General features: G+C 39.7%; 1 protein-coding gene across 1 annotated transcript in view; it reads left to right on the top strand.

The window, feature by feature from the left end:
* The first annotated feature begins 225 nt into the window (after window positions 1-225).
* LOC118245408 (connector enhancer of kinase suppressor of ras 2-like) overlaps window positions 226-23,769 on the top strand; it is a 174,317-nt gene continuing 150,773 nt past the window's right edge. The window contains exon 1 of the mRNA XM_035541600.1: window positions 226-289. Within this exon, the coding sequence (XP_035397493.1) occupies window positions 226-289 (64 nt within the window). The remainder of the gene's footprint in view (window positions 290-23,769) is intronic.

The following is a 23,769-nucleotide window of genomic DNA, read 5'->3' as shown; positions in this document are numbered from 1 at the left end:
CAGTGTGTTGCAGGCTGTGTGCAGTGGGGGAGGTGCCAGAGCTGATCAAGCAGTGTAATTTTATACATTACTGAATCAGTGCAGGAGAAACCTGGAGGGACAAAGCATCATCTTGTCTTTGGACTGCACTGTAAAATCCTCCAGCTCTCTTATCCCAGCCATGCTCTGATACGTTTTTTGCTCTCCTTTTTCTGATTTTGGTGTGAATGATAAAGTGATCCGATGATGGCTCTCGTTATGGAACCTATTAGCAAGTGGACGCCCAAGCAAGTAGTGGATTGGATGAAAGGTACGATCCTTTATTACCATGTATTGTCTGTACTTCGGATCCTTGCAATTTACATGTCTGCTCCTGCGTTCTTTGTTTTGGGACGAGTTTATGCAGTTCTAATCACCCATATGCTGCTTTGCACAGTAGTTTTCAGAGGCACGGCTGAAGAGCGAGGCGGTTTAAGCCGTACAGCATGTTGTCGGAATTTCTGCCCAGCCCTGAGCAGGGCTCTGATGCATTTGTTGGGAAACGCAGACATAAAGTGTTTGTGTCTCATGACTCCATCATGCCTTGCACAGCGTAGTGTTATTATGTTTGGCTGCTTTAAATTTGCCCTGGTTAGGTCTGTTTTGCTCATATCAGGTGATCTGATGCAGTGGCTGTGCAGCACTCGTGTGTAGTTTAGGGTAACGCCAGGAGCGTGAAGTGCCGGTGGCTGGACGGAGGAATTCTGATCCTTTGGTGACAGGTCCCGGTTTGCTCGGGCTTCCCGGCGCCTCCTGCCCGTGCCGCCGCTCTGCCCAACGCCCCCACGGTCCCCGGCACCGCGACCAGTGCAGCCCGGCCGCGTGTGGGGCGTGCGAGGGGGAACGCGCAGGGCTGAGCACAGCCTCGCCGGGGAAACTCTCCCGGATAACTTGGCAGAACGACGATTTCCCGGCACATTTGCAGTTTCACAACACAGCCATAAGCTGTGACATGTTTTGCTTTATAACGCTCAGCTGTGCTACACACCGCTTGCTTCGGAGGGGAGGGCGAGGAATCGCTCACGATGTTAAGTGCTTTGAATTTCTCCTGAGTGGGGGAAAATGTATTGACACGGTAGAAAGCACTGCTGTTATATGCTGCTTCTGATGAGCTGTCTGTCTCGGAGACAAATGATTTCTGCTGTAAGGGATCTCCATTATATAAGGAAAAGAGGTGCAAATTTGGCTTGTATGTTACTCACAGAAATGATTTCTGTAATGTGATTACTGAACTTGTTGGAGGGATGAGCTGGATGCCCACTATAATGTCCTTAAGGCTTTCGGTGCGTTGTCCTTAACGAGGGAATGGCTCACATTTCCTTTTGCTGGGGTACAGCTCCATCCTTAACTGGATTTGGGCTGCTGAGGTGCTCATCGGGAACATCGCAGTTACGAGCAAACTATTCTTTTACCAGCACGCAGTATTGGGAAGTGAATGCTATCTGAGGGAATGTATGTGGCTTGTACCCCAGGTGTTTGTCAGCTCGGGTTAATTGGGAGGTCTAAAGCAGGTCGTCAGGATGGATCCGAAAGCCATTAGATGTAGGATTGATTCCCATACTCCAATGCCATTACTTGAAATCAATACCTAATGTATGGGCAGAGCAGAGTTTGCTGATCCACGCCTTTATTTTCAGTATGTAAAAGATTTTAAAAGTAGACAGATTGTTATGGTATTTTAACTTATGAGTTAAATTATAATGTAAATTAAACGTCAAAGTATGTGTAATACTTGTTGCTAAATTTAAAAATACTCCCTGCTTCTTTTTTATCCTTTTTGGTGTAAACTAATTTCATCTTGGGTAACACTGGCCATAGCATGTGTAGTACATACCAGAGGAAGCAAGAAGATCATTCAAACTAAAGGGTTTTAAATACATTGACTGGTCTGACAGTTACATTTCTATACAAAGACTGCATCCTGCACCCATAAGGAAGTCAGGAGCAGACAGGATTGTCAGTTTTTTGCCTCTGGGCTTAAGCACAAATATAATGCAATGAACACATTTAAGTAGTCACAGGATAGGTATTTTCCTTGGTAACGTGAGTGCTACAAATCCACGACCAGTAAAGTTGCACATCTACCCATTTTCACCATGCCAATATTAGAAGCCTCAGTTTTATCCCAATGGTTACTTTAAAACTCATTCTTCAATTGTAGGCAAAGAAAAGACCTAACAAACTCGAATGGAAGTGTGCCTAAATTAGTTTAAAACTATTTGGAAATCCCTAACTTCACAAAAATTGCCCAATTGTGGCCAGTGTTTCCCTGTAATTCATGTACGTTCTGTAGGTCAGCTCCATTTGTATTCTGTATGTCAGCTCCATTAGCTGTAGTCATTCCTCTAAATAGCTACGAATGCATCAGAGAGGTCGAAGTCCTGCCCAGGTAGTAATATCCAAGTGATAATATTGCTTTTGCATATGTCATCTATACTGAAAGGTACACTTCTTTAGCAGGATTACAGTGAAGACATTTTAGGGAAATTGCCACACTATAAATGTGGCATATGATCTTTACTATAGAAAGCAACATGTTAATAAACAATGCATCTAATATTGCAAGCATAATGTACCTTTTTGTTCCTTAAAAATATGTAGGCAGTTAGCTTTATAGGTAAAAGGTTGCAAATTATATCGTATTTCACTGAAAAATCTCTTTTTTTTTATTTGCATTTATCAGAATTATTTAAGCTATTATAACTTAGTTTTAAAAGCTGTTAGTACGGTACACAGCTTGAAAGCTTGAAATTAACTAGTAGTGAGTGCCAGCAGCATCTAGTAACTGGGGAGAAGATGGGAGAAAGACAGCAATGATGCTAATAGCTTGAGACCTGGCTACCCACAGTGCATCCTGGTCACGGGGTGCTATTATCAGCCCAAGCTCCAACCAAGAGGAGACACCCTTCTGTTCTGTTCCTTAAGGAAATGTTACTTGCCAAAAAAAAGTAAAACTTACTAGGCTCTAAGAAACATTATTATGACAAGCTGGCATCTTGTATTTACCCGTGGTTCCTATCTCAAGAACGCATTCATCTGGAATTAAACTTGGGCGCGGCATCTGGTGTGCTGGACAACCTGGAAAGGCCATGCGAGTCTTCGGAAATTGATTCTTGAGGCTTATAGAGGATCTGGAAATTAAGGGTCGGGGTACCTTTGTACTAAAGAAATTGTCTTGAGAGTGTACAAAAATATTCTGTACAGGTTAGTAAATACACAGCAGAAGGCACTGTGGTAAAAAGGAAGTTTTCAAAGGGGCCGATAACATGAATTGTGAAGTTACTTTTAACAAACATTTTCAGCCTATTCCTTTTTTTTTTTTCCCCAAAATTTTAAATTTCTGTAAATGGTTTTCACTTCAGTATATGTGCCAGTATATCTCCTGGTTTATATCCATTTTTGTACATAAATGTTTTCCTGGGGATATGTACTATGGCCTCAAAAATTACTTTAAGAGAAAGAACGTTACATTGCCTTGCTCAAGTTCCATTTTGGCACAGCTGGGAAAACACATAGTACCTGTAAAGTTTGCAAGTGTATTCATAATCGCGGTGTTTTTCAAGCTGGTTCTGTTTTACCTCTGATTATCGTGTGAGTGTGATTAAATGACAAAAAACACATCAATGTTTACATCTGTAATGCTTTGACCTGCAGACTTGGAATACTTCTTGGCCTATGAACCCCTGCACTTGCTATGAAACTCAAAGACACTCTGCAGTTGCTAGCACATTACCAGGGAGCACTCCTGAACCAGAGGCCATCTGTTTTAACATGTATGTGTGCCCTACGGAAGGTAACCCTTCCGAATTTGGGGGGGGATGGAGGGGGAGAGGGGAGCTATGCTACCTTGCTCCTGGCTCTCTCTTGCACCTACAGTTACTAAGTGCATGCCGGTTTGTGTTTTCATTGCGAGCAGAATCTACAAGGCTTGCTCTGTACGTTTACGAATAACAGCATTTAAAGATTTTGTACTTCCTAAATGAAGCAGTTTACAAGTAGGTCATTTAATGCGTGAACTCTTTTACAGTGAGGTGACGCCTGTGTACAAATAAACACTAACTTTCCAAAACAATCCAATGAAACAAAATGAAATACGATGCAATGAAATACAGCTGTGACTTTCAGAGAATAGAGTGTTATTAAACAGCTAAAAATTAAAATAGGAAACCAGTTATTTCTCCAGTACCTGTAAGTATCAATTCCACATGCAGTCCTTTATTCAAAGTCTTGGGGACTGGCTGTGAGGTTTGCCTGCCCAAGCCTCCAAGCCTGCAGTGGAGGTTTCTCTCATAATGCTTCAGATGCTCATTTCACAACTGCAACCAGTTTTTTCTCCTTAAACCTAGAATTTCTCCACTCTCAACAGGAGATGCAGACATGTAAAAAATAAAAATTAATTCAGTTGGTAAACTGATTAACTGTGCTGCACTGATCCTGTGCGGAATAATTATATGTTTAGCTGAAGGGTTTTCCTTAGCATGTAATTCCCTGATTTCAAGCTGGCTCATAAAAGAGAAAGGAAGGGGAGGGGGGGGGAGCTGAAAGCAGGGAAGCTGATGACGTGAGAGGACTTGTTAGCATTCATATCACACAGGGCTCCGGCAAACCCCTTCGCAGTCTCCTTTTGCTTCTCGTTAGATCACTACCTGTTCTGGAGCAGTATGTCATGAACAGGGAGTCTCCTCTGTTTACAGAATGTAATATATAAAATCTTAGATAGTACTGGAGGCACAGCTAAATATTGTGATCTGCTGCAAAGGCAGCCTTACAGGAACTGAGCTGGATGATACTTAGCTGCCTTGATCCCCCTTCGTGACCTTCGAATCCCGTAATGCAAGAACTCCACTTCACAAGATACAATTTGAAGCTTGAGCAGATAACCCAGGTCATACCTTATTTAGAAAAATGTAGGTTTGATAGCATCCTTTTGGTTCTTTCTATAGACAAATAGGATTGGAGGAGAACTGACAGAGAGCCACAAATAGAGATGTCCTCAGAATTAGCACTGAATTTTCAAGCACTGCTAAAGCAAAGGTTTCATCGTTTTCCTCCTACTCTCACCAATTTCAAAACAGAAACAAACAATCCACTGCTGTGGCTCCCCGGTGGATTTCTGTGTTCTACTAGTACCACATTTCCCATTGTCACTAGGAAGTCATCGAATCAGAGTTGTCTGCAATTCTTCTCCAGTTCCTCTTGAAAGTTTCAAACTGTAATACTTTTAGTAATAAAATTTGGCAACAATTACTGTGATGAACATTGTATTTTGCCAATGAAAAATTATGGTATCTTAAAAAATAAACAGGCAGAGTTGGTGCTAATAAATACCTGGCTGACGAGTCGAGCTCCAGGATTCTCAATAATTAGCCACAAAAGCTAACTTCTGCAGTGATGAGGGAGTGGCACAGAAATGGAGAGAAAGAAAGAGAAGAGCGAGGCTGGAAGGCTGGATCGCTGGGACCCTGGGGAGTCGGGGTTTCTGTTCCAGCTGCCGCCCTCCTTCCAGCAGCAGCCACTGCACCGCACGTTTTGGGCCCTCTCTAGGGCAGCACCAACAACGTGTGATTCCAGAGCTTTGCCGTGCCCGAAGTGGGGACCTGCCTGCCTGCCGCCTGCAGCAGCTTGCTGCCAAAGGCACTGGCTATTTTCGCTCTGCTCGGTCTTAATCCGTGCTCACCAGTGATCTGTGCAGCTAAAATCTCAGGTCTCTAGGACCAGTTATATTTCTGAATGATCTTTATATTAACCATCACTGCTTTCTCTTTTTTAGCAGTTCCCTCACAGACTGTTAACTGTAGATGTGTTCTTACACACACGTATGGAGCTGTACGGACAGCAGGCACGAGAACGAACTCGGTCTCTCAGCTTTCTGTTGTGGGAACTGCCACAGAAATGTAATACCGAGCGAGAGGAAATGCCCATTAGACCACACTGGTATCGTAGCACCTGGTTCAGCCTACTGTACGTTTAGTTTCTGCCATTAACCTGAGTCAATGACCTCACCCAAAACTGAAATAGAATAGGAGTAGCAAATGAGAAGGAACTTCAAAGAAGCTGGGATAAGGTGTGCAGTCGATAACACAGACCCAAAGGGATAATCAACAGCTACCGAGTCAGTGAGTACAGTGTAAAAACAATGCTTCTACCCACATCGAAAAGACAGCTACATGCTAAGGTATTTGATCTAAGACGGCCAGCAGAGCACACCTCTACTTGACAGCTTTGCAATGTGAGTGATCAAGACCAGACTTCAAGAATCAGTTTCCTAACGCAGGTACAGCTAAGGGTTGGAATAGGCTGCTGGGCAGGTTTGGACATTTCCTCTGCAGGAGGTTTTGAACACAGCTAAGAGTGCTGAGACAAATACCCTTCTGCAACAGTTTCTGTACCTGGCCTGTCTGCAGAACAGCCTAACGCCTCTCAAGGCTTCTGCCAGGTCAGACAAGAGCTTGTGATGGTTTCTTGCGTATGTATGACTCTCATCTTTGAAACATGTGAAGTAGTCTCAAAGAGACCATGGCTCTAGCTTCTTTCTGGGTATTTCGTGGTCTGTACTTTCCAGAACACCTGTGGAAGAAGAGTATCCTACCTGCAGACATAGGTAGGTGCCTGGGATGAGTCTGCATTTCAAATATTCTGAGAGGGCCTGTCGATGGGAAGACTGGGTTGGGGAGCAGTTGCACATTGCTTAGGAGAGAACATGAAAAAAATCATACAGCAACTGCCATCTAAAAGTTCAGGATCTCAGCTCATTGTCTCTCAGAAAGGAAGTCTGGCCAGGTGAGTTCGTGATGAACAAGGATGGTATGAGAATACACTGGTGTTATCTTTAGCATCCTTCCTTTAATTTTTAAATCTCTCTTTCATTGCCTTGATTTTCTTTAAATGCATTTTAATTCTCATTTTCTTCTAAAACTTTGCATATCACTAGGTATTTATAAAAGCCACTGGCAAAAAGACCTGGCAAGCATGGCACGGCTCCATCATCACATACTGCCTACATGGAATCTGAAGAAAGATGCGGTCAATACTGACACAATCAGAATCACAGAATCGTCTAGGTTGGAAGAGACCTCCAAGATCACCTAGTCCAACCTCTGACCTAACACTAACAAGTCCTTCACTAAACCACATCACTAAGCTCAACACCTAAACGTCTTTTAAAGACCTCCAGGGATGGTGACTCAACCACTTCCCTGGGCAGCCCATTCCAATGCCTAACAACCCTTTCGGTAAAGAAGTTTTTCCTAATATCCAACCTAAACCTCCCCTATACATTGCAACTAGGCAGTCAGTCCATCCATCTGGTTTTGACAGGTTTAATCTTTCTTACATTTCTATTTATAATGAAGGAAAAAAAGTCATGAGGCACAATAAATATTACAACACTTTCAAATGCCAGAAAAGCAAAAAGTATGTTACAATTTGTCCTGAGGTGTTTTGAGCAATAGTTTTAACACCTAGAAGGGTTTAAAAGCAAAAAAAAAAAAAAAAGGAAAGAAGTTCTGCTGGTGAAGTAAGTGACATTGATGATACTAAATGAAGCACTGCACTACTAAACTGTTAAGTTTAGTAGTTTATGGCATGGAATATTGCTGAACAACGATGTACATTCATTGTCTCCATCCAGCTTAATTTTGTGGATATCTTCTAAATGCTGCTTCTGCATTTTACCTTTCTGAATCAATCTGAACTGTTCCAGTGATACCCTGACGCTATGTACTGCTGACAGGAGTTGGAAAGACGGAGCATAGCGAGTTATCATTATAAGAGTCAGAGGAAAAAATTGTAAGGTTGTATTTGAAGAGCTCTAGTGATGATTCAAAATGAAATTATTCCTGATTAACTAATGTTGGGAGGCATTTGAGCAAGTATCCTTGTTGACCTTCTATAGTGATGCACTCAGAAAAATTCAAGGCCAATGCAAATTTGGTTTTCCCTACTCGAAGTCTTCAACAGCTGTTTTCCAGTAAACATGAATTATAAAAATGCTGTGGTGCATTTTAGTTATCGCGTGGGTGAGGTTTAAGATAAAAATGTAGCAGATGCTAATTTTACAAAATACACTCGGCTCTATACCCTGGAAACATATCCACCATTTTCATTCTAAACATCATGCAAAGGCTACAGCAAATCTACAGATTTTAGGAGGCAGTAATTGTGTCTTCTGTAACCGTACTGAAACTACTACAACTACAGAAAGGATTAATTTGACACATCTGCTTTTTAGTTTATATGGAAAACTACCTGTTTGAGTTCAGACAGACAGTAGTGTCATCAGCCTGACAACTCAGACATAGCAATTATCACTTGAATGAAAAGCATGTTATAGCTCTCTCTCTTCACCAGCTTCCCCTGCTCTCTTTTATTCTCCCTCCCCCTGTTTATTCATATTATTCTCTAGCAGTATGTTTCTTGCCTCTTTCATAATCAGATGGAGAGTAAGCATCAGATTGTGAAGTACTTCATTCTTTTCACACTGAAAAATACTGGCTCTGGGCTTACAGATCTTAGGGAGTAGGGGGCTGCAGTGATCTGGAAGTGAAAAATCCAGAGGAGAGCAACGAAGGGAGAACAAAGGGAGAAAAGAATGGAAGACACAATGTGGGGATGATAAAATCCTTTTCTCCCCTCTCCCCAGTATTCACCAACCTGTGTCTGGACCTGCATGGGAGTTTTTACAGTCCTGTAGGACAGAGTTCTGGCGGTTTACTAAAAAACACAAACCTCAGCTGCTGTGCTCTGCTGCCTGTCCTGAAATGCAAATACTTCTACTCTTCCAAAACAACAGAGACGTGTCCATACTAAGCATTAGCAGATAACAAAAAACAAATGACATCAGCAAGTTTTGATCTCAGGCTTGGCAAAGCAAAGATGGTTCTGTCTATTGCAAATGTGGGCAATTCCATCCAAGTATTCTTTTATAACCGGAGGTCTACCGATTTGACAGCCTCATATTGCTTACAGAAAGTTAAAACTTCCTACTTGAGTAAGAAAAACCTGCCTAAAGAGCCCTAGTGCAACTGCTGGTAGCCTTAAGGTGGAGCTGGAAGAAATCCTATGTTACAGTTTCATTAGCTGTACGTTAAAATCCACGGTGAATGCTAAGGATCTTCTCACTTCTCTTTCAGACTGTGAACTTTTGCGTCCCTGGGAGGTGGTTCAACAACAATACCAACTTCCCAAATTCTCTGCAATGGGTGGAGACATCTCTTGTACGAAGCAGGGATGTGCTGCAGTGGGCACGTTCCTAACACCAGGAAGGACACACGTAGGCAGCTGTTATTGATCGCTCAGCATGAACAATGAGCTCATATTGAAAATGTCCTAAATTACAGAACACTAAGGAGAGATTTTAATTGCCCTTTGTCAAGAGTTTTTAATTGTTCATTGCCAAGCCACACTGAGAATCTTCCTTAGTTATGCAGAAAACAACTTCATGATTTACAGAGGAAAAAGGCATGCAAAGCAGAGAAGAAACACTTTGAACCCTGCATTTGAACCATATAATTGGAAGAAGCTAGTAGATAGATGTACGAGAAATTCAGAACTAATAGAGAAGTTTAGAATATTCACTAATTAAATTTCCTATAAAAAGAAATGGATCCACTTAGTGCAGTAGTTCAGAGATGATGCATTTCCAGAAAGAAATTTTGGAGAATGAAGAGAACTAGCGAATAATGCATCAAAAATACAGCAAAGAATTCACTGAAATAATAAAACAGAGAAATTATACCCATAAATAGAGAAAGAGGAAATTTTCATATAGGTAATAAAAAGACACTTAGGGGATTAGTTTAGATCATTTTAATTTTCTTATAAAAATGGAGTAAAACACTTCTTGAGACTTTCAAAAGTGGACTTAAAAACACTAGGAAATGTGCTAAGGAAACCATCATCCATTGAAAGAAAGATGGACTGGGATATCTTATTTGCTATTTCTTGTTTCTCTGATGATCCTCAGGAAAAAATTATCAATAGCTTTTGTGGTGACAGCAGAAGTAATGACTTGCATACCAGCAATGAGGAAATGTTTTAACCAGAAAAGAAATTGCTCAAGTGATCATTAAAAAGAGTGGTCTAATTCAATCTCTGATTCATTCCAAAAAGCCATCAAGATTACTTAAAACATGGAAAAAAAGCTTTCCTAACCCCTATTATTGTCAGCTGCTCCCAGATTGTTCTCTCCATTGCTAAGTGCCACAAATTTTACATATCTAAAGGTAGTTCTGTAGTTCTTTCTTTAGTAGGGCTTCCTTTATGAGCTCCTTTAGCAGCAAAATATTTAGCAACTTTATTCTTAAAATATTTTGTACTGTTACATTTCTTTCATGAACAACTTTTGCAATAAAAGTATGTTGATATATAAGGAAACTTGGCATTTCTTATAAATTAATTCCACATAACCCTTGGCATTTTTGAAGACATTGGTTTTCAAAGGTATTTAAGTATCTCCTGATGCCTTTGACAGGTCTCAGCTTCCATGTCATATGTCCAGGCAGAAATTCCATGTGAACCAAAACTGTTTGGTTCTTCTGTGTAATGTCAGTCTGTCCTGCTGATTGCAGGGCATATGAAATTATTCACTCCTGTGCCTTTTTTTTTTTTCCCATTTAATGCCATACTTAATTTGAGTTGCTGGAATTCTCATAAAATTTGTTCTTTCAGATCTCGTTAATATCCCATATTTGAGGTGAAACGATGGACAGTATTTCAAATTTTTGTTTGCAAACTGGTAAGCTGTCACATAAAAGGACAATGTCACCAGCAAAATTAAACCTCGCAGAACGCCGTTAAGCTATGTAATGCCATCCTGGAAGAGTCTGCGTTTGTCCTTATAATGAAGCCATGACAATGGTGAAAGAGCAGAGGCAAATAATCTGCATCTATGGTTAAGCTTAGTAGGCATTCATGCAAGCTGGAGTTAACTTTATCTGTGCAAGCCACATCCTGGATTACTGTCTTAATGCTGTTGAGAATGTTTAATGAAAATGATTAAGAGCAGGTCACTATTATATACAAAATTCATAAATTACATAAAATACTGAAATATGCAGTATATCTTCACAGCAGTTCAAGAAACACCAGAATGAATCATGATGGTCTAATCAGACCATCACTATTAAATAGGGATCCGATGGATTTCTGTACTCCACAGCTGCTATCTCCAAAACAGGGTACTGAAGCTCCGTATCTAAGCATTGCCTAAATGATATCTGAATCTGCATTTATGAGTTTTGTGCAGATAAAGAACAGAGAAGGTTTCTCAGAAAACAAACCAAACCAAAAAAAAACCAAAAACCAGCAAACAAACAAAACCAGTGAATATGCTAAAATACTGGCCAACTTCTTACTCTAAATATGTACATTTTGAAAAGGGAACTGTGATTCACCGCGGAGTGGAAAATGAACAAGGCTTCCAAACTACATACAAAAAGTACAGAGGGGATTGAAGGTAAACTTATTTTGTGTTGTTTTGATCTGAAGGTCATTTCACCACTTTCTGTAGGCAAGATTATTCAATAAACTTGATTTACAAGTCTAGATAGCCAGTTGAGCTCCGTGATAAATTCACATGACGCCCCAAAATTACTGCAAGCTGCCTATGTGTACTTAAGAAAAGCATGCGGTCTTCCTTAAAGTTGATCCCACAGTCTTTTTATCTGTAGAAATCTCAGGAAAGGGGCATTATCTGAGATTTTTACTGAAAAACTAGAAATTCTATTGTATTCACATACTACTGATGCACTACCATCTGCGTTGCTTTCAGTCCAAATGACTGTCAATAGCACTTGATGACTAAAACAGCATAAGAAGAGAATGTTTTGTTGTTAAGTTTTCTGTAGTAGATCATCCTAAAGCTAACTGACATTGAGTTCATATCAGTGAAACTTGCATACAGTGAGACATGGCCCACAAAAATCAGGCTAGTAAATGAGAGACAACTATGCACAATGAAATCAGTTATTACAGCGTAGCGTTCCTTTTACAGTAACGTCGGTATATCTTGCACACTGGCTGCTCTGGGGAAGGTGATAAAACTGATCAAGCAATATAATTAAGAAATGCTCTCAAGGGACACTTTAGTTCACAGTACCATCATGCACTGGTGTATTCTCTTTTCTTATTTAAAAGGTATAGTGATCTGTCAAGAATTCTTCTGATGTATCCAACTAGCAACTAGTAAAGAAGCAATGCTTATTAAAGCCGTACCTACTTTCAGTGTTCATTGTCTTCTGTTTTGCTCCTGCGCAATTTCCGTTTCCAGCTCCTGTGTTTTAACTCATTGGTTTGACTCTAAAAATCAATAAATGCTAACAGACAAGGAGTATAATGACAAGAGCTGAAAAAAACCTGTGTAGAAAACCATTTAAAGAAGGTGTAGTAGTCTAGTGCAGCTATGGGCAAGTGCACATTTGACTTTTGATAAAGCACACATCCCCAGTTGCACAATTACAATGGTTACTGAAAGTCAAAAGCATTGCTTGTGTTCAGATGCACTTGCACTGGTTTGCAGATATATCAGATTGGAAATGAATATTCTAGCCTAATAAAGATGATGTTTATGATTCAGAAAATGACCATTTTTCTCAATCCATATTAACCGAAGTCATCACGGTGGCTTTTGCACATCTATGCTGATGAAAGTACATGCTCACGCGATCTAAACTGAGATTCCAGCAGCCTGAGGTAATAAAAAGCAGTCAAAATGCTTTTGAAAATGGTGTTAAAATGAGAACCTTTGACTACTTCTGTTGAAAACTAGAAGGTAGATTGCGGTGTCTATTCTTACTGTCTGTATTGTGTGGTTCACTTCTGTCCTAAACAGCAATCACAGGTTGGTCCACAACTGGCATTTCACTTAAGGATAAGATTGTTCCTGTACAGCTTTTATGACAGAGCTTAACGCTTTTGAGATGAGAGGCACTATGCAAACGTAGGATCATTATTAGCATCCTGCTGCTTGTTAGGTTCTTCTCTTTTTCAGATCAAGTAACCTAGGTCAAGGCAGTATTTACTATCAAAGAGTAATGGTAGCGTTATACACAGTGCTGTTTGGGGACTACTAGAGCTTTTTTGGGCTCTGGTATATCCCATAGTTCGAGACATTTTCAGATTGCTAAAAAATGCCCACAATGACAGGTAGAGTTGGTAGGGACTGAAAGAGATACGAGAAGTTCAAACTAAGTATGATGCAGATAAAGGTTCTGAGCTCGACGGGTAATAAGTATTTCAAGAGCAACAATTCTAAATAGTGACAGGGAGACATGGTGAAATGCAGGGAAATGGCAGGTATTACCATTAGCCTCTGTAGCACACAAAAGTTATAACATTTCGTTTTGGGTGCTTGTACTTCAGAGCCACGATCGTTGCTCCATAGTGCAGGGAAACTGCTTCAGGAAGTAAGACCTGGCCGGCAGCTGCTTCACTGGGGAAAGCACAGCTTCAGGACTGACATGGTTTTCTGCACACATCCAGCCCATTAATCAAGGGAAAAATCTGAAGCATATTGTTCATCATACTTGCTGTGTTTGGACTTGAAGTGATGAGAATTAAAATAATGATCTTGACTATTGTTATTAAGTAATATGAAATGGTTTCTCTGAAGGAAAAAATATGATTGGGTCTGTGAAGGTTCAGACAGCTGGTACAAGCATATGGGTTGGGAATCATTAGCTAATTGTTACAAAAATAAAACAAAAATGTCTTTTTAATGATAGAATTGAGGCTTTCAGGAAGACTAGCTGCATGTGCTTTCTTCTTGAATGAAGGCTCCTTACGATCCCTGTTATGCCTCGCAGCCCTCCAAAAGCATATGAACAATTCAACTACAGTGCTTGTCAAGTTAGAGGTTACTATTTTGAAACATATTCAAAGTAGAAAATAACTTACATATCTGTTGTCAAAACTAATTTTCAAAAAAATTTACGCTGCCCTGATTTTTGTGTGGTGAACTGTCTTCTCTTCTAACTGTGGGTATGTTCTGGGTTTGTATTGCATGGCAATGTGAAGTCTTAGTACAAACGTACCTAGTGTGAATGTATTAATATAAGACTTGGTACAAATGTTCAGGTGTGTTATTAGAAGAAGTAAATGGGTATGTGTCTTAAGGTAAGCTAGGGAAAGCACAACAGCTGTATTCTGTATGGCCCAGCAAGAAGCCTGGTGAACTAGGGAAAAGGAAAATGAGGAGACAGTTCTGGCACAGCTCCTGAGTGTCTCTGGTACCTGGAGAGAGTCTCTCCTGTGGCCATTCTCTCCTGTCCTTGTGCATTTAGAAAGCAACCCATTATGCTAAAGAGACGACCTCTTATTACGGATGTGTGCAGCATGAGCATAAGGAAACTTGATTCAGTAATATCTGCCGATTCTTCACCTAATGATACTGTGCTAAGTTACCTCTAAGTCGTAACGGAGAACCTTTTTCTTGCTGAAGCCCAAAGAACCCTTCCAGACATCTCTGACAGGGCACATACTAATCCATGCCTCAGCATTAAACAGGAATCATACAGAGAAACAAAATCACATAGTCCGGTCATCATAAGCCAAGTACTTTGTGGACCACTGCCTCTGGGAAAATATATTATTTCTCTGTTCCTTTTTTAATGCCTTTTGATTTCATCTTTGATTCCGTTAAGCTAAAACATCTTCACAATTTATTCAACAAATATGACTTGCTGCAATCTTCTATATTCTAGTAATTTAAGAAAAAAAGCCTTGGGCTGCATAGCATTATTAACATTGAGAATGCCTGCTGTTTCTCAGGTATCTGTCAGCTCAGCATAAGGAAAAAGCTAATTATGTTAAGCAGGTCAGTCAGGAAGAAATCTGGAATTCTACATAGCGGTTACAAATCAGTGTCCATTGACTTCAGCTGAAATTTGCCACTGCAGAGGTACATGGCCAAAAAAAGAATACACTGTTTAAAAAAAAATAATTCTATTTAACAATGTAATCTCATCAGACTTGAAATTTAAGTATTGCATGCAAATCAAGGAGTTGATTTGCATAGGATGAGAAGGATGGTGAGGGAAAAAAGATGTGAATAAGAGAAAATAAATGGGAAGTACATGGGTAGGTATCTATCCTCTTTCTTGATACAAGGTTTTTCTATTTAAAAGGTGGATAAGAATTAAAGAAAAATTTCCAGATACTGGACAAAAAATCTTAAGTAATTATATTATGATATATTCTGTATTTTTATAAAATATTTATTAATTTTAAAAGGCTTAAATTACACTTGGGTTTGTCAAATCCCTTGGAATTCAAAAGCATTTAAATACTACAGTCAAATTACTTTAAAAGAAAATTCAGAAAATTCTATAAAAGTATTAATTTCCAGCGTCATGTGGTACCAACACAAATTTTAATGAAGTGAAATATTTTAGTATCCATTTATTGCCATTGTATTTATTTTGAAGGATTCAGCAGGTTACGTGATTTTACTTTACAGCACTGCTTAGTTTAGAAATGACACAGGATGAATACTTGAATGCAAAACAATTTCCCATTTGAAATAAAAAACAGAAGCCTTGTTTCAATGCACTGAAATGACCTGAGAGTAATAGAAACTTTCGTTTACATAGTTGAGTAGGCTACATGAAAAGTATTCCTAATAGGCTTATATGGTTACTATTTGCATTGCAGATTAGTCCAAAAGACAAAAGTCTGTTTACAGCAACTTCCTCCTGTATTAGTATTTGGGATCCACTTATCCCATCAGTAAATGGCTGCAAGACAGCAAGAGATTTCTAGAAACTCCCATATGAACTGACTGATTTCTCTCTGACCGTTTAGTAGTGAATTTGGTTTTGGACCATCCCTAAATACACACGAATAGAAATAGAGGCGCAACCTTCTGTTACAGTAGTCACGGTAGAAAAGAGCAAAGATACTAGCAAAACAAAGCAGAGCCTCAGATAAAATGTGTAGTGAAGGGAAAACTACTCCAGTCTATGGCAAAGTGCAGCATCAAATTAAATCAGCAGTTTGGATAATATCTGTAGATGCTAATAAGTATATTGCCATGGACTATTTAGTAACCAGAGTACATATTTGTGAAAAAGCGCTTACAGGGATAAGATGCCTCACTGTCCTACCACTGGAAATCACTGGTATATTTTTACTGTAAACCATTGCATCAAGCTGCCAATGGATTTCTGCGGCATTGTTTATAAAAACTGCTTACAAAAATCTTTGCTTTAGAAACAGAGGGAATCCTTTCTTGTTCAATGTAAAGGAAATTCCACTTCAGTTTCTGATGTCAGATAATTAAAACTGCTTTAATCAACAACATCAACATCACCTGTATTGAATGGACCTTTTAAATCAACGGGATCACCTGCAGCACGTTCTACTAGTGAGTATATTACTGTGTCTGTGAACAAGCACACTTAACAAATGGACAGTTTGCTGGCAGTGAAGTGCCCCAATGGCGAAGGCACTTTTTATCTTTTCAAAGAAGACTTAATGTAGAATTTGTAAACTTACTGAGCCAAGAAAATATTGGCTCTGTGAACCTATAAAGCTCTTGTGGTGATCATTTGTCTGTTCCTGTGTACCTTCAGACACCTATAGGCTTAGCTTGGCTGTAATCCCATAACTAATTCGAGCAGAAATTCCTTGACTCCAGCAAACTCATTTAATAGTGGTTTTACAGTATTACTAATTTGTTTTCAGCTGCATTAGTTCATATTTTCAGTGCTTGAAGAGAAGAATCAGATCTTCAGAGCTAAACTTGCACGTTAAATGATGCATTAGACATACTCTTTTTTATTTAAATATATTTTACCTGAACATTTCTATTAGGAAAAATAACCTTGTGTTTATTTTTGGGTGCAAGCAAAGTTTTCCAAATGCAACAACATTCTAAATATGCCTTACATTGCTCCAATCCCAAAAGAGATGCAGAAACAGCAAAAAAGAAAAGCTAATTCAGTTAATAAAAATGATTAACTGTGCTGCATTGATTGTGGCTGGACTGATTATACATTTAGTTTCAGGTTTTCCCTAGCAGGCAGTCCCCGTATTCAAGCTGCCTTGAAAAAGGAGGGAGAATAGCAAGTGCAGCAGGGAAGCTGATGACGCCAATGGGCTTCTTAACATTCACATCACACAGGGCTCCGGCAAACCCCTTTCAATCTCCGTGCTTTTCATTAAATCACTACCTGCTTTGTAGCCGCTTCTCTCAAGCAGCGATTCTCTGCCATTTACATAACATAAACGCTAGCAATGTGCTAAGTATCTGTGGGATTGACATGCATCCGGGCTCCTTTGATGTTATCCTTAAAAAAAATTCATGGCAGGAAATTCAGAAAGGAGGAGGAGCAGCCTGAGGAAGACATCAAAAAAGACAGACAATTCTGGAACGTCGTGTTTGGACAGCCAACTCTTTTGGAAAGATGTAGCTGGCTCTTTGCAATATACTTCGTTACCCTGTGGAAAGCATTGGCCTAGAATGCTGATAATTTTCACAAGGAGAAGATGCAAAGATCAAACAAACATCAAAACAAACAAAGAAAATCTCTCCTCAACCAGTATGTACACTAAGCCAATAATGTAGGCACCACAAAGGAGAACTACAGCAAAATGAAAAATCCTTTGCCACAGAGGACGACAAGAAAGTTCTGACTGTCCTCATCTCCAGCAAAACACTTCAGTCTTCTCTTTTTATATACCCTTTTTCACCAGGAAGTACGGATTTTTTTTTAGGCAGAAAGTTATTCTAACAGCACAGCGCACAAACACACAGAAGTGGAGAATTATATCCTCACAACCAGTCCTATGCGCAAAAATATTTGGTTTAGTAATTTAATAGAGTAAAAAACCTTTGCTTACTTTCCTGCCAATTATGCACTGCATAGGCTTTAAGAGGTAAAAATAAAAGTATACTCAGTGTAGGCCATTAACTGAGTAGGAAAAGTTTGTCATATCTATCTTGGTACTCTCTGCGTTGTAGATTTTAATTAGTTTATGAATCTGGAGGAGGCACTCTTTGCATTTCAGTTCAAAACAGGCTACTCAGCCTAACTCTCTTTATTGAACAAGCATGTAAACTATTTTTTTCCTGAATTCAATCTCCTACAGAATTCAGCTGAAGCTGAATCAGCTCTTGTAATCACAAATTTCATACAGGCCTTCAGAAGTACAAAAGGCTGGAGAAAAGCCTGCTCAAAGTCACAATTTTTCCATTTTCTTGGACCATGGGAAGAATCTCATCCAAGGCAAGGTTTGCATGAGAACAGAACCTAATAAACACATGTGATTGCTCAGATAGGTAAATATATAAAATATAAATGGGATCTACACTTTGCAAAAGAGGATTGCTATTACAAGCATCATAAAAGTGATACCACAAAGCTATAGGGAACAACTAGAGCAGAAATCGATATATACAGCAAGTGGGCTTTTAGGAATCAAGCTGCTAAAAGAAATGACAGAAGGGTCACGAGGGGAAGCACAGATGAACAACTGCTATGCAAAATAACTTCTCTGTATTGAGAATCACAAAACTGCATTTCAACTATCAGAGATCAACACCCCTCAGAACTGTACAGTATCTGGGATCCCAGTGCACGATTTCTCTGATGGTTCCTGCAGGCTCTGATGCAGGCACCTGCGGTTGTCCCTTCTGACAGATGACAACTACATGGAAGGTCAGTTCAGAAAAGATGACAGAATGTACTTTTCTTTATAGGTTCGATAGATACATCTTTTCCTAAATCTTACAGGCTCCCGACTGACCACATCATTTGTCAATTCCAGAAGAAAAAATAACAGATTTAAAGGTAACCTTCTGTACGATTATAATCCAGCTGTATGCTTTTCTGTGAAACACTGGCTTAGAAAACAGTACTGTTTACTTCAGACACATCTGTTGCACCGTTGTGGTCAGTAGCTCTTACTGTGTATCTACATTGTCTTCACTGTGGTGCTAGTTCAAAGCCAGGCTCATTTAGGAACATTTACAACTCAAAAAAGTACTCGAGTAGCACAGAGGAACTGTGTTACCAGAACCCACTGCATTACTAACGTGACCGTCACCAACTTTCCAGTGCCAAACCTAGTACCAAACTGGGAGCATCTGGTTATCACAGTATTTTCAGCAACTGTGGAATAAGCACGGTTCTTATTTAGTAATACACTTACTACTAAATTTGAATGGTGAGATCCTCAAAGAAGGCTAGGATCATTGAAGAGAACACTTTGCAGAAGGTGTTACAGCTGCAGTCATAATGTAAACTGGATCTTTAGTTGCTTCCTGTTTTGATATTTGGTCAAGAACAGCACAAGAATTTGTGGAACTGAGGACTTTCATATATTGTGCAGAGGAGTCTGTATCAAATTGACCCATAACTAACAAAAATCATCAAACTTTTTTTCTCCCTAGCAGTTAACTTTTAGCATTTTACAGACTCAATATTTCTTGTTCACATTTAATTCCACAAGTACAATTTGAACGATTTTCAGAACACAGACTGTATCTTTTGGATCAAAAGTTACCTTTTCCATGAAGAGGACTTCAGTCTGAAGAAATATCTGTGATACAATACTTTCTGTTGGCATTTGGCTCATCTGCCTGGAAAATTAAAATTGATTTTGCTTACAATTGCTTAAATTACCACAGTCATCACATTACTAGTTTGGCAGTTATGATAACTTTTACTGAATTCATTTTCATCTCAAAAAGAGTACTTTTTTCTTTATTTCCTAACCTGGTTGTTTAGAAAGACTTTTGAATCAGGCTGCTGGCAAAAATGAAGTAATGCTTCAGCCATCAGTATTTATTTTTTAGCTAAATTTATCCTTTAGAAAAAAAAAAAAAAAAAGATGGTACAGCTCACTGCTTAAACACTGTAGGTCTAAATGTTAAGTATGAAAGCTGAAAGACCTCCTTTTCGGTTTTACTCACTTTAAATTTCAAACTTGCTTAGATGGTTCTTGACCAGTTAATCTGTCTCATCCACTTTCCTTAGATTCCCTTATTTGTGTAAATAACTTCAAAATCATAAAAATAGTAAGAAATAGTCTTAAATAAAATAAAATGCTTGTACCTCCCTAAGTGTTGACTTGATGGTCAAAAGGACCATTGAGTATACACATAATTATCTTTGCCACAAAAAGTGAGACTAAGTTAAGGGCACAGTAAAACTCTGAGCCAATGATATTTCTATAATTTGCCACTCTGATAAATGGATTTATGAAAATCATTAAAAGAAATTAGTCCTAAAAAGTCATATTCAATTTAAAAATAATAAAATAATTAAGTCCTCTAACATAACATTCCTTTTCTGAATTCTTTTTTCTTTACAACGAGCTATTTATTCCTACAGTGTTCAAATGTTTTATTTTTTTGCCTTTAAACTAGGCCAATTCAATTACAGACATCCTAGCACAATATGAGTTGACCCAAAAGCAAATATGTTTATATTTATCCAAGTTGTCCACCATGGTCTTTAGTATGCAAGAGTAATAACTATTTTCAGTTTTTAATTCTCTCTTTCCAGTACAATACTTCCACTTCAGAGGTGGGATGCTATAGGTGTATATATGGGTGTATAGGTCTCTATCTTATTTGCCTAGCTTTATTTTCTGCCTCGTATTACACATTCTTATGTGCTTAAACTGTATTCCAGAAGTCTAGGAAAAAGAAAATCCATGTCAAGAGTCTGATAACGTTTCTGCACCGGGCTGAGGTAGGTTGCTGAATAGTACTTGCCTACCAGCCATTAAACTTCCATAAATCTATCTATAGTATCTACCTAGTTCGTTGCAATTGTTAGCATTGCACAAAATGTAATTATGAAGGCCTGCTAATTTCATTGGTATTTACTTTTTTCTCAAAAACAGATTTTGATTTGCTCCTTTCAGGCAATTGAACAGGATATGTCTCTGTGCAAATAGCACTATTTTAAATATACAACCAAAATTACCTGGCTCTAAGAAGCCATATTTTAATGATTATGTTTGCAAAATAGGTCCCAAACTAACACTGAACTACACTCAGGAAATAAAAGCAATCTGCTGTTGAGGTATACATTCGATATCCTGAGCATATAGAAACATCTTCGCTGTAAGAGCAGAAGAGATCCTGACGGTTACAAACCGGTGCTCCCTGTAGCTTCCAGAAAGCTGCTCTGAAAAGATTTGGCCTTCCTTTTGCTCTCTAGCAAACTGAGAAATCTGTGAGGGGACGGTTCAATAAAACTCTTCTTTTCACTGCCATCTCAAGGTCCTTTTACCAAAGCAACAGCCGTGATCAACACTGATGAACTTCATGGTATAACTAGCTTACCTGGTGCATATATAAATGAGACTTCAGGAAACCAACATCAGTTTCAGGTAAGTGCTGCATGTATCAATAAAAACAGTGCCACCTTGTACTACTTTCTTACTATTTTTTTTTTTACAAACTCTGTTTAACAGAAGATGTATTTTGTTCCCAGATAAAGTACATGTTCCGATGCAACCTGCTGCACTTGAAATTACAGATCAATTTCTGCACTTGAAAATGGAAGGAACGGAGATTTCAGCAAAACAGGGACACGAACAAGCTATATAAAGCTGTAGTGCATTATCTCTGTTTCTTTTGTGCCATTTGCACTTATTTATACCATATAAAAATAACAGATGGTGGGCATGAAACCTGTGGTAGAGCACAGAAATCGCTGCAGCAGGCTTCTCCCTGCCCATTGTCCCCAGTGCCCGGCTGTGACGGGATGCTGGGACCACAGCCCCAGGGTCTGCTGGAGCACCGGCACCACTGGGATGCCTGAGGCTCCCATGAGATTACTTCTGTACCCAAGAAAATGTATATGTGAGTTCAGCAGAAATCGCCTGTTTATTTCACCTTATATGCTTTTCCATAATCACATTCATTGTTAATAATTATGTAATAAAACCATTGAAGTATGCACGAGTATTGAGTAACTGGGACTAAACTTTTCTGTCCCTCCCCTGCTCCTCATGACTGAAGGTGGCAGGGCCTGGAAATTGTGTAAAACACACTCGACAGAAAACACACACGGACATATGTGATATAAAACACACGTGGACATTCAGTTAATTGCCCAGATCTCCAGGACAAACAAAAGCTCTTAGGTAAAACTTGGTCCTGATTTTCTTATGGACATCAGGTGCATAATAGACTGGGCATTTTTGATGGATAAAAAAGCTTATTCTCATTAAATAATTTACTATATATATATATAAAATAGTATTGCACACTAAATAATGCTGGTATATTTACAGCAACAAGATCATGTCAGGAAAAGACACTTTGAACTAATGAAACTCATATGAAACCGTATGGCCTGAGCACGATTTTCCTTAAGATTTCTGTTCCTATATAATCTATTAATGGGCACAACCTCTACATATTTTGTTGTGCTAAAGTATACTGTATTGGATATGCAAAATACAACAGAGAGTATAGTTAAAACATAATATGCTTTAGAAATTGGATCGCTCAGTAAGCAATTCCTGCCTCTACAGTTAATTTCATTTTCCCCATTCGGAGAGAAGGGACTAATGAAGCAATTCCACAGCCAAACACACAGCAATATTTCTGTATTTTATCCAGTTTGGGATGGGAAAAACCAAGGCCGCAGCTTTAACAGCTGGACCGCAGGCAGGGAGAGACAGAGGTGAAATTCGGAACTCCCTCACCTCAGAGCTGTCCCCGAAGGTGTGACATGGATGTCCCCAGCCACCAAGGCATCGCAGGGACCCTGCAAAGAGCATTGCAGCTGCACTTCAGCGCCTTGAAGGGCACCTTGGAAGCCCAGCAGCGCCTTCCTCCATGAGGAGGCTGAAGGCGGGGCTTCCCCTCAGACCTTCCTCTGCGGTGCCCCACCCCAGGGACCCCTGCCCACTCCTCAGAAGATGGCTGCTCAGCATTAGGGTCAAACTGGCTGCTAAAGGTAGGCCCAAGGGGATGCAGGTGGGGCAGTGGCTGGGCCTCGGGGGGACTGGTGCCAGGTGGGGAAGGTGAAGGGTACAGCAATTGTGGTGTAGAAATAGAGCCCTGATGCTGTGGAAGGTAGATATGTTTTTGGTGATGATGTGGACCCACTGGGCAATAAAGCTAGGAGAAAGGGTAGTGGGATGGTAAAGGAAAACAGGAATGTGAGCAAGAATGGGCCTGGAGGGCTTTGGGGTGAGTGGATAGGGGACTCCCATGCTTCTCCAGAGCTTACCTGCGGCTTTCCTCGCCGCGGTTTGAGGTTTAGGGGAAGAAATTCAGGCTTGTGTCTGAGGAAGAGAACGACAGATACATTAACAGAAAGAATGGCCACAAAGTGTAAGGGCACAAACTGTGCACAAAATGAACGGGGAGAGCAGCGTAATGAGCAGCTGTGTGGAGAGGGTTTGGGCCTGGAGCGAGAGGATGAGCCACCGCTGTGAGCAATTTGTCCATCCGCGCCCAGGTACCTGGATACTGTGCTAAACAGGTTGGTGATAGAGCTGCTTAGGATGAAATAATTCTAGCAAGTGGTTGTGTGCTATGAATGCTCGCTGAAGGGAGTGGGTGGGAGTAGGACAAACAGGCAACGTGGTGAGACTAAATGCGTACTTGTGCAGCTATGTGTGAACTAGATACTGTTGTTGTTTTCCAAATATTGATGAGGAGCTACTAAAAACATCGCAGTCAGTCACATCTTTTTGTCTGTTTTGTTTCTTATATTGAGCAAAGAATAGACAGAGTAAATACCAGCTGTTAAACAAAAAAGAAACCCACGCAAACTTCTA

Source organism: Cygnus atratus, chromosome 13 (assembly GCF_013377495.2).
Source record: "Cygnus atratus isolate AKBS03 ecotype Queensland, Australia chromosome 13, CAtr_DNAZoo_HiC_assembly, whole genome shotgun sequence".
NCBI lineage: Eukaryota > Metazoa > Chordata > Aves > Anseriformes > Anatidae > Cygnus > Cygnus atratus.
This window is presented reverse-complemented; position numbering and strand designations above follow the sequence as displayed.